This window comes from Gavialis gangeticus, unplaced genomic scaffold (assembly GCF_001723915.1).
Source record: "Gavialis gangeticus isolate Ggan-Ray unplaced genomic scaffold, GavGan_comp1, whole genome shotgun sequence".
Classification (NCBI taxonomy): domain Eukaryota; kingdom Metazoa; phylum Chordata; order Crocodylia; family Gavialidae; genus Gavialis; species Gavialis gangeticus.
Window position 1 is genome coordinate 6167750 of NW_017728980.1, and position 12228 is coordinate 6179977.

At 41.3% G+C, this 12228-nt stretch overlaps 1 protein-coding gene across 2 annotated transcripts in view; it reads right to left on the reverse strand.

Moving 5' to 3' along the window:
- The window catches only part of ZBTB44 (zinc finger and BTB domain containing 44), a 75013-nt gene that overhangs the window by 25288 nt on the left and 37497 nt on the right, over positions 1–12228 (reverse strand). For both annotated transcript variants that reach the window (XM_019509424.1, XM_019509433.1), the window contains 2 exons: positions 10863–11931; positions 3746–3830 (listed from right to left, as the gene is read on the reverse strand). In XM_019509424.1, coding sequence (XP_019364969.1) covers positions 3746–3830; positions 10863–11880 — 1103 coding nt within the window. In that variant the 5' untranslated portion in view covers positions 11881–11931. Of the gene's footprint in view, positions 1–3745; positions 3831–10862; positions 11932–12228 lie in introns of those variants that run through there.

Consider the following 12228-nt stretch of genomic DNA (forward strand, 5'->3'; position numbering starts at 1 on the left):
TTTTTTTTTTTTGGTGTGGGTTTTTTTGACCCCAGAATCTCCCTGCATGTGCAGCGTGTGGCGCTGCAGATAGGTCTGCAGCGCCATGTACTGCACATCCACGCTTGTCTGGACATGGCTCCTCTTTTCTTTTGCCTCTGGCTCTTCTTGGCCTAGCTCACTCCTTGAAGCCTGTTGTGGTGCCAGGCTCTGCAAATGCCTTGAAAAGGGAAGAAGAGCTGACAGCACAATCTCCTCAGAAGACATGCCACCTTGGAATATGACTGGAAATACCCTGGTACCTTGACCCATATTATCTGTAAGGCAGCTGACCTTCAGTTTAGGATTTTACTCAAACAGTGCTGTAGCTGGATGGGCTGAATGAGCCACCAAATTCCGCTAATGAGGCAGGTAAGACCGGGAGTAGGAAATTCTCCTGCTGCTGGTGACAGAGAGGTCTTGGTCTGTTCCCAGACTGAAGCACCAATTTGTAACAGATTTATGGACCTGTCCGCAACAAACACGTTCAATTTAAAAATAATACTTGATCTCACCCTAATTCTCTACTTATATGCACTTCTTAACCATTTCAAGCTGTAAGAAATGGGTGTACTATCAGATAAAAATGGGATAACACTGAAATGCAACAGATACAAAGTGTCCAAAAATGTTTTGTAACAGTCACATAAAATTAAAGCAGCAATTTAAATAGCCCCCACCCCCAATTCATTTGGGAAATGAATAAGAGTATGGGAAATGTTCCAATCATCTCAGTCAAGAAACAAATTGTGTTAACTGTAGTTAAGAGTTTCACAACCTAAGATCTCAAGTTCTATCAGCAATTTTTCCTGATTTGGACAGTCTACAAATGCACGTTCAAGCACGAAAAACTAAATCCCAACAAATGTAAATATCAATATTCTAAGTTTATTTAAAAATGTCCTGTTTGTAAAGCAGAAAACAAACATTTTGAACAAATCAAGACACTTATTATGATTAGACCTTACAAGCCTTAAAATACTTTAGTGTTAGTAATCTACTTCATAACTGGTATAAAGACCAGTAAAGCTAAACCAGTCATACAGTCATATTATATATCCACATTATAGAATTTTATTACAATCCAGTAACAAATCAGCAGAAGAAAAAATACTACAGAAATCAATTCAGTGACAGCAGATGAAATACATAACAATCACATGTGCCCCCATTATACTGCAAGTAATAAACCATATGACCTGCCTGAAACAAGACCCATTTAATTGTGTTAAATAATCATGGAAAAAAGATATTTTACATGACAACATACTTTACATTGGAAGATAAAACTCTCACTGATTACACAGTTTTATTTTACATTTAGGTGGACAGGTCTTTTTGCTTGTACTTGAAGTAGAAAGGAAGCACATTCCAGCATGTCTGGAGAACTGGAGTTTTGAAAACCTGCATTAATAAAGCAACCTCCAATTTACTTTTAAACTAATGATCCATAGAGAAAAAAGCCAGTAAGGGAAAATAACTGCACATATATCAATTTGTTAAACAAGTATGCTTGACAGCGATTCGGTCACAAACTCTACTTGGTGACAAAAGCATAACACAAAGCCCTCATGCTTCTTTCAGACAGCCAAAAAAATCCTCCTGTTCCTGAGAACCTGGAGGAAGTCTGAACTCTGTTTGGAGATATGGTGCTTTTAGAGTAAGCCGAGGATATTCTAGGTAATGCTTTTTACAGAGGAAACATTCAGACTCTATTTTTTTTTTTTTTTTTTTTTTTTTGGGAAGTGGGGAGTGTCAAAGATAGCAGTAGAGGTTTTACTGTACTCAGAACGTGATCTCCATCTCATTCTAGAATACATCTAAATGCCACATTGTGAATTGAAAATAGCCAGCTTACTGTCCTGTGGATAAAATCAGGACACCTTATAAATACACACACTCAGAAGGAGAGAAAATAGAGTGTGCACCTCGGAAAATTAATATAGAAGTTATATAGCTCAAGATGATTTTTGTTGACTGTGAATTACTGAACAGAGCAGAGCCAGAAGGTAGCAATAGTAAATATACCCAAATATATATCTTGATTGAGAATCAAGTCAGGGCATGCATAAAACAACGCTTCCTACTACGTCAGGTCAAGGATGAAGTACCTGAGACTTAGAAGTTCTAACTTAAACATTTAGCTGATTTATAGGGCATGCAAAGGCATATAAGCTCTATTTGAACTTATAAAATATATGATTTGCTTTAAAAAGCTTTAGTGCAGAGTTTTGCACCTAATAAGCCTACCCAGCCAGCAGCTCTCTCAGAACAATATGCAATACAGAAAATCCTATTGCATTTTATGGAGCGGCTTATTCAATTGGACTTAGGAGTTTTCAAGCAAAGGTTCAATACCGGGAATAAACTCATATTTTTCTCTATATGTAAAAGGCTTTCATTGTGAAACTGCACAATTTTAGAGGTCTCATAGCCTTTGAATCTTCCATGCAGTTTTGGCTTATTTTTTTTTCTCCATATTTTTGAAAAGTGTTTGAGATTAGCTGTGGATGTGCCAATTTGAATTTGCCACCTGGTATCTTTTTTCTACTACTGGTGCAGATATAACGGATCTATTTGGGATTTAACAAGTAGTTTAAAAAAAGAATACTTAGGAATTGGGGTTATATCCTTAGCTATTATTACTCATAACTATATGTGATAGTTATTTTATAATTAAATTTGCACACTTAAAGGTAGCAAATGGATACAGCCTTCTCTGTCATAGTCTTCTCTCAGCAGCTCTGATTTTCTTTTAGGTGTAATCCTACAATGAAGGAGGCTCTATGTGCACCTGCCAACAGGGTTTATGTACTAGAAAAAACACAGCTGCTGAGTGATAAAACCTTCTCTCTAAAACAGATTGTAGCATAGCCATGGTTCACTTCCTTTGCCCAAAGTTCCTCCCCTAAGTAATACGTAAAAAACTAGGAAGATGACATAATAAAAGGTTCATTTTGAAACAGAACAGCTAGCTGCATACCATACCTGACATAGCCACAAAAGCAAGGACATAAAACATTAAATTTACCCCTACTCCCCCGAGAGCTACAGACTTCTCTAATAAATATTTCATATACTTCCAGCTATGAAACATAACCTTGACTTAACCCACCTACATATGCCAGGATTCCTTTACCCCCTTTTAGCAAGCTTCCTATTTCAAACACAAACCACTATATTACAGGGGTGTAAGTTGCCAAACTACTATATTACACACGTATAAACTAAAAGTAGTAAGTCCACATAGTCAATGGAAGTTAAAGGCTGTGGGTCCTGTCACGTTCCTTAAGGTAGTTATAGAAATAGTGAAATGTGTGCCTCTACATGCAAAAGCTAAGATGCACATGTTGCTTTGTGGCATTATGTCAGATATAGAACATATGAAGCAACTTTAGCTGTTTCTCAATGACATTTTTCTTGCTTATTAATAAAGAACAGTGATGAAGATAGCACACGACTATGGGTATCTGTCTCTCATCTCCAGTTCAAGTTGAAAACTTCTGAAATACATAGGAAATGAAGAGCAACAGGTAAGTAAATATCAACTTTCATCACCTGCATTGTTCTAAAGCATCTGCGGCTTCAGGCACTGACTGTACTTTGATCAACAGAGAAAGTGTACATATGAGCAGCTAAACGTTCAGGGATTACAGTTGGGTAAGTTAATTATAGCAACAGCATACCACTTACTGCAGAACAGTTTGCACACAATGTGGGTACATACCGATCATCATCATCTGCATGAGTATTAGCGCCAGAGGTACTCTGGAGTGTGGGTAATCCTTCAGTGACCCCCTCATCTATTGAACCTGGGCAAGGAAAAAAAGAACATCAACTTGCAATTTAACGGAAGTAACGTACACAAACGGTGCATAACCGCACAATTAAGGGTGTCAATAAATGACAATGATTTCTTCCGCACTAACACCTGTAAAGCAGAAAATGCTAAATTAGAGTAAAACTTACCTGTGTTTCACCATATATTTCCACCATCTAACGACCAATTTAATCTTGCTGCTGTTCTACATCTTGATTTCCCCTGCCTTACACATTCGCCATATGATAGCTTTATTAACAGAATGCCAATCCCAGGCTTTAGGTGCCCTTGACAAATTAAAAAATGCAATCCAAAGGAGATGAAACAGTAGTATACCAGCCACCTGTCACTGAATGAGAGATGCAAGCACACAAAATGGCTCATTATGACTTCCAGCCAATGTCTTGGCAAATTTAGCTAAAATGAGCTTTGGAAATGAAATCTAGTCCAAATTCAGCACTAAACCAAATCTTGACACCATCATTCCACTTGTACACTCAACTGCTGCTCAGAAGGGTCCCTGTTGAGGTGATCTTCCTCCTGCCTGGTAATGCTGTCGGGGTCATACACCTGCATCTGCAGAACAAGTGCACTGAACTTCCCGGGACTCTGCATTCCTCCATTCCTTCCAATAAGCTCTCTGTGGCCATCTTCTCAGAGCTCTTTATTTCAGGGATGACCTGTGTCTTTTAATCCCTCCTTTCCTTATGGCAGGGACAATGTGCATCCTTTAATTACCCCCTCTCCACCACCAATCTTGGGCCAATGCCAGCTCTCTCTGTATGCCTCAATTCCTTCCCTGTCATGGGCTTTGTGCTTGCAATTCTTCCTTCCATTGCAGAGAACTATATTTTCTTCTTCCTTGGCCAAGGTCTGCTGTACCCCATGTCCTCCAGGGCCCCCATTTCCTCCAACAATTTTTTTTTTTTATTATTTCTGACTGGGAATAATATTTCAGGGTGTCTTTTAAATTATGCTGGGGCCATGGACAAAGCCAAGATGTAAGTGGGAGATGTTAAGGTGGAAGATGTTAAAGGTTGCCATCAAACATTCTTTTGGACTTAGAGAAAAAGTTACAGCCCCAGGGAAAGGTGGCACGTGCCGTGCACTAAGGAAGTAAAGAGGCACCACCCCATCACCCCTTCAGCTTTCTGATTTTCACCAGAAGCAGAGAGGGGCCATTTCAAAATTCCTCCACTGCATCCGGGAAACAAAGAAACACCACAGAGCTGAATGGGAGACCTTGCTCTGCGAGACCAAGTAGCTGTCACTGTTTTGCAGCATCATTCTCCATGCACCCTGCTGCAGGACTCCTCTACTCAAACTTTATAGTAGTGAACATCTTAAATCCTGTACCCCTTGCCAGTTTGGTCTTCTGGCTTTAGATATTTTAGGAAGTGCTGCATCCTGAACCAGCTTATGGTCCAATTACATATAACCTGTTACTGAGCTTAGTCCTACTATTTAAAAGATATTTTAAATCATAAGTTCCCTGCAGCACCCTAGCTGAGAATCACTGCTCTAGTAGAAAGATCTCTCTGTGATAAGCTATGCAGTTTATGACCTGAGACCAGACCCTGTGTCGTATTTCCTCAGTGGAGGCAATTCATTTTTCCACGTCCACCACTCACATATACCGAGTGCTGCTGGCAGTTTGTTCTCCAGAGAGGTCGAGTTCACCGTGTCTCCTTCACCCCACCACACAGCAGAGACTGACTTTTTTGAACTTAAGAGATTCTGTAAAGACTGACTACTGGGACAGGCGTTAGGAGATGGCTTGAGAGAAGAGGACTTTAGTGGCAGGGGGTGGAACCTGATGACTAACCTCCATCAGACTTAAATGGGAGTAGGTCCACAGCCATCCACTCTGAAGTATAACACTAGAAAAAACAAGTCCCAAGAAAGCTTACAAAAGAGACTGAAAGGAAGTAGGCAGATAACCAAAAGAAAGATGCAGCGCCACTCATGAAAAGGAGACAAACCTGATGGGAGTCATCTCTGACAGCCTTCTGAAGATAAAGCTCTTCACATCAAATTTAAAACCCTGATATGGTACAACTTAAAATAAACTGGAGCTATTGTTGGGGGTGCGAAGTTAGATGTTATACAATCTGTAAAAATAGAGAGATTCATATTGGCTTACTTTTCGCCTTCATGGTAAAGCCGACTCAAAAATCTACCACAACAATAAGCATATTTGCTCTTGGAGTTTTCATACAATACCCTTATCTCTGTAATGGAACTGATCTTAAGGAGTTATGAAAATGTCTTCTCAAACACAGCGAGCGTTGCTACCATAATGACTTATTTATAAAGCTCTCCTGCTTGTCTTTCTAGCATTATAAAGTACTCTCATGCACTGAGTGATACCAAATATAATAAACTGCAAATGAATGATTCTTGCAATTGCCTGAACAGTGAATAAGAGCTCTTTACAATATCAGAAAGACAGGCAGGAGAGCTTTTATAAATGCATTATAAAGTACTGAGATAAATATATGTAATTTTTATAAGGAAAAATGTCTGTATTCAGGGAAAAGAAAGCTGTATTTTAACACACCTCTGACCCCATTCACTACTGTAATATTACTGCAAAAGGCAACACCTCTTCAGGAAATAAAAGCGGATTGACATTGGTGTGCCCTGTGCTGCCACTATGTTTACTGTAGTTCTGGTAAAGTGGAAATCCTGCTCTAGAGCAAGAAATTTGCCTTTTGTTAGGAGATAGCAAAACAGGCCTATAATCAGGATGTTTAATAGCACTGAGCAAAGAAAGTTAAGTGTAAATTCAGAGGCAATTCTGTTTTGTGGTCTTGGATCAATTTTTTTCCATTGTGTCTGCAGCTCTCAAGGTGTAAAACACTGGATCAAAATGTAATTCTACAGACATTTAATTTTAAACATTATGTCTGGTTAACAAAATGGTGTTCAACAAAACACAGTTCCTCCTTCTTAGTGGGATAAATATAAATGGGGCACCTACCCTCAGTGACAGAAAACCCAGCCACAGCAGACATTAAACATGCCAGCAACTATACAGCTACATCACTGCAAGCTAATACTTCCTTGAACCCGGGTGTGCAAAGTTGCTCGTCAGCAGATGTCATTTTATAGGTAATGAATCTTGACTAGGGCAGTGGTTCTCAAACTTTTTACAGTCAAGGAATCCCTTTATAGGCTTGAGACACCCTCAGAAAAAGGAAGCTCTTAGTTTTTACTCATTATTTGACTAAAGAAAAATAATAAAGCAATTCTTCTGTTGCAAAGAACTCAAAAAACACACAACAGTTCTGAATGTTTTCGACACTATGGATTAGGGATGTAAACAATTAAATGGTAATTATATTAATACTGTTCAACAGGGCTGTGTGAAGCTTTGGTCCCTGATTCGATTTGGCAAAGATTCGGCCACCGAATCTCCGAATCTAACTCGAATCAGAGGACCCTTTAATCTCTCCAAATCAAATCGGAGAGATTTGGAAAGATTCAGTGATTTGGACACAGACACAACTTTACGTGTTTTTTTTCCCCACATACCTCTAGGTAGCAGGGGTTTGTGAGTGCTGCGATGGTGGGGTGCATGGAACATCCCACAGAAGTGTGGGGGGGCTCCCCAGCACGCTCAGCTGCAGACCCGGAGGTGGATCAGAAGCTCTCCTCCCCCCACTCGGTGACTGGTGCCTCCTGGGTCTGGGGGGTTCCCCTGCAGCCAATCACTGAGTGGGGGAGGTGTGGGGGGGACCCCCAGTGTGCTCCCTGGTGGACCCGAAAGTGGACCGGAAGTACTTCCAGTCCACTTCTGGCTTTGCCACCAAGCATGCGGAGGGCCCCCCCACACTCCTGTGGGATGCTTCATGTACCCCAGCATCACAGTGATCACAAGCCACACTGGTACCTCAAGGTACGTAGGAAAAACATTTAAAGCTGTGTCTATGGCCAAATCGTTGATTCTCCAAATCAGCATCTAATAGTCAGATTCGGATTTGGCCAAATTGAATCAGGGACAGCGATCCAAATCAACTTCGGGCTGAATCTGAAATGAATAGGGCCTGCTTCACACACCCCTACTGTTTAACGTTTACACCCTCCCCTTCCCTCCCCTGGCTCAGTGCTGCCTGCTGTTAGGGAAGTAGCTTTGGCAATGGCAGCCCAGAAGGCAGTGTGGATCTGGGCTGTGGCACTGCACGGCTGCCATGGCAATGAGGGAACTAGCAGTTACCTGGGGGAGTGGAGCTGGGCAAAGTTGCACAGAGGAGCCAGCAGGTCTTCAGTAGGAGCAGGTGCAGTGGTTGGGCTGCCATCATGTGCTGCAGGGGTGGGCTGCATGAAGCCAGGCACCCCCCCTTTCATAGCACCCACAGGCACTCCCACCTGTCAGGACAGTTGTGTCATGCCATCCCCAGGCAGTGCCTCTAGTTTGCAGGCACCCAGAACTGTGAGCAGTGCCTCCCTCCCACCCCCTAAGCTCTGGCAGCTGCCACTCTGCAACGACCCACAGTGGTTCTTCCAGACTGGGGGGGTGTGGTGGACAGACGTGCCACGCAGGATCACACCTGCAGCATCCACCTGTGGGCCGAGTGCCCTCTGCTAGGAGCAGTGGCATTAGGGCAAGCCCTCAGTCAAGAAGGAGGAATACAGCGCTGGCCCAGCTGCTGGTTTCATCGGGAAAGGAAGGGACTGCACTGCTCCTTCTGCCGCAAGACCTTTTAACCAATATAATTACAGGAGGTCAAACAGGCAATTTTTTAAACAACGCTTACACTCCTACTATGCATTCCTAATTGACATCTTTAGGTTTACCCTGTGAATCATGTATGCAAGCCTAGCAGTGCTAACACTGCAGGGCAGCATGCAGCACCCTTGAAAGGATCTCAAACACCCCAGGATGTCACTGCAGCCTGGTTGAGAATCACTAGACTATAGCAATCTTTAGCAGGGGAAGGAATTCAAGTGCACCCAGTAAGAATCTGATCGCGGGCCAATGTTTCCATGGATTTTTTTGTTCAATTTCAGCATCCCCTTAAAAAGGAATTGTTATATTACTCCTTGGAGTCCCTTTCTCTATGATCTAGTCCTGGTTTCACTCTTTTGTTCTCATTCCTGCTACTGGGTTACGATAAAAACAGTTGTCTTCAAGCTGGATGCACATTTTTCTGACACTACTATTTTTGCTTGTTTTAAAACAGATGGCATCTAAATACATCCCTTTCCCCTGAAACTGTTCAGAAATAGATTATACTGTTTCCTTTAGATCTTGACTTGGTATAGTTTATTATTTCAGAGTACCTGGATATGGTGAACAGAAAACAGTAAAACTCCCTCTTTTTAGCTGCACCTGTAGGCTTTCCCCTTCCCCGACTGCTTCCTGTGACTTGTCCAATTTTGTTTGTTGCAGTTTACATTTTTCTTAGTGATACAGCGATATGGTTTCCTACTAGTGTTATGTTCATTTAATGACTTGCACCATTGATCTCATGTCTTTACCAATTTCTTTTCCAAGTTACTGCAGTAACGAGTAAAGGCCTGGGGTCAAATTGCAGCAATTCAGTGAACAAGTATGTTTTTTTTGGCAGCTTCCCAGAAAAAAACGTCTTCTCTCCCTTTAATTTATGAACTACACACAAAATTCTTTTGCAAATTAAGTACAAGAAAATTAACAGTGTTTATTTAGACTGATCGCACACTCCTCTGTTTGTACATACTGCCCAGAGGACTCACAAAACCAATGCCTGTAAAGTCCAAGGCAAGTAACACACTTGAGTTTGGACAAAAGTGTTACCATTATAAGACGTCAACACATAAACCATTCAAAATAATACACAAAAATAGTATTACAGAAAAGTACTGAAGCACATGCTAACATGTACTGAATAAAGTTCCTGTTTCCTTAAAGCAATGGTATAAAGGAAACAGTATGCTTACAGTGGTCACACATCTCACCCTTCCAAGGAGGAAATATCAGTTCCTACTCTCTCCAATGAAGGCATGACACCGGACAAAAACTTTAAGGTAGAGTTAGAGTACAGGGCTACCCTGAGAATCTTATTGACAGCATTTAACATTTATGTTGTTTGAATCATGCAGAATCAAAGAATTTTCAACTCAAGGTTTTCAAATAAACCAGAATTTACTGACCTAATCCTTTAATAAACAAATGTCATATTCAGCTCAAGTCAATCCACTAATACAGAACTAAATAGATGATCTGTGCAACTCTGGCAACCATACTAGGAACATTACAAATTGTCTGTCCTTTGACTTATTGAGAGAGAGAACTGGATTGCTACAATGACAACCTCTACATGTGAACTATTAATAGCCAACAGCCCACTAGAGGCACCCAAAAACAGCTTCAAACTGTCTTTCATGAAAAAAGGTTACTTTCAGCTTTGTGTAGCACAAGGACTGGGATTTGTGATTAAACCCCACAGAACTGGAATGATATGACAGCACTCTTGTTTTTGTCTGGGGTGTTAAAATGAAAAATTTCTGACATTTATTTGGCGACTTATTATAAGAACAGTCACCACTGTACATACATTGACACAAGGCCTTACCTTATTTTAAAGGCACCATATTACCCCTCAACACCTACTGTTACTATACTAAAAACAGCAGTCTACCCATCATGGCATTTGGATGGACTCTAGTCAAAACATTTGATACTGTTACAAACAGAATATTCATTTGAAAAAAATACTTAAATGCACAACCTGTAGTATAAGTGCCACAAGTGGCATGGGCAGTCTGTGTAGCACGCAGCAGATCGGGTAGAGCGCCCAGGGCAGGAAACAGAGCAGATCAGACAGAAGAGGACTGGAGTGGTACTTGGAATGGGCATGAGGCTAATTTGCTCAAGAAAAAGGTTGGCCCCCACTGCACTAGTGCCTATCAGAACTCAGAGTGCCAAAATACAGTTTAACTAAACTACAGTGATCTAACAGAGTCAAGTGACTTCCTCAAATCAAATCACATCTACATGTGCATTTGTGTACATAGATTTATATTAAAAAAGTGACTATACCTATAGAGGAAGACTGCGGGCTGATCAGGAGATCTTCCTGAACCTGTTCACTTCCAGGGACTGTCTGTTGATCACTCAGAGAGCTCTGGGATGCACTGACAGGCTGTGACACTTCCTCATGAACCTCCTCATCACTTAACCTTTCCACTTTGACACGCACATCTTCTTCAATCACAAGAGGTGAACTGGCCTTTGTGCTCTCACAAGTCACATAATCAGTAATTCTTCTGGCTGCCTCAGATGGACCAGGCATTTCTAAAGTCCTAGAATTCTCTACTTGCTTCACCTTGTCAGACTGAAGTCTTCGATCAATTCCAAAAGGAAAAGTCCAAGGAAAAGCTAAGGAAGAGTCTACAGGCTGATTTCTGGACTCTGGGTAGGAAGCTGAAGGATTCAGCACTTGTGGGGAATTTGTCTGTGTGTTACACTTAAGTGGACTCTCAGGAGACATGACTATGTAGCTTTTACGTTTTCTTCGGGACTCTCGGCACACGGGAATGGTTCTTTCCACCACGCTGCATTCGGAGGAAACTGGAGAAAGGCTGCCATCTCGAGAGGCAAAATTGCAGTTTGCACTGCTTTCTTGTCCTCCATCAAGCACCTTTTCTTGCTGGCTGTTGGGTGTATTCCATAAAATGCTTGACTTCATGAACTCTGAACATGTGCTGGCAACACTGAACATCTGCATATAGCTGGCCGCAGCCAACACATCGATAATATTTTCTGTGTTAATAGATAGTGTTGCTGTGTATGCATATTCCAGAAGGGGTATAAAGCCAGTTACTGTCACATGATGCAAGTCTAACACACTCTTGCTGTCATCTTCTGCTTGACCAACAAGCTTGGAGCGAAAGAAGTCACTGCAGGCTGCCAAAACCACCTTATGTGCCCTGAAGATTTTGTCCTGCACACGAATGGTGATGTCGCAGAAATGCCCATCATTGCGAAGCATGTTTAACTTGCCAAGCATCTCCTGGCTGTGGGCAGGCGAGTTATGAGTAAATGTTTTTACACCCATTTTTCACCCTTCTGCCAGTACTCTTTCACAATGCAAGAGGTTACCAGTGTCCTAAAAGGAAGACAAAAAAAGAAAAAAGAAAAAAAAATCTTTTGTCACTTACAGGAAGTGAATTTCTACAATGACAATGGAAAATTAGTGACTTATCTAGAGATTTAATATGAAAGAATCTCTCCCCACAGGGGGCAGACTATTCTATGGGCCAGAAGCAATGACAGGATTTCACATTAAGTTACCTCTACAGAGAATACATTCAGTTATTCATACTTTTGTAATAATGCATATGAAATCTGAAAGCTAGGTTATCTGAAGTCAGTCAATAGTGTCAGCAATAAACCCACTCAAAAA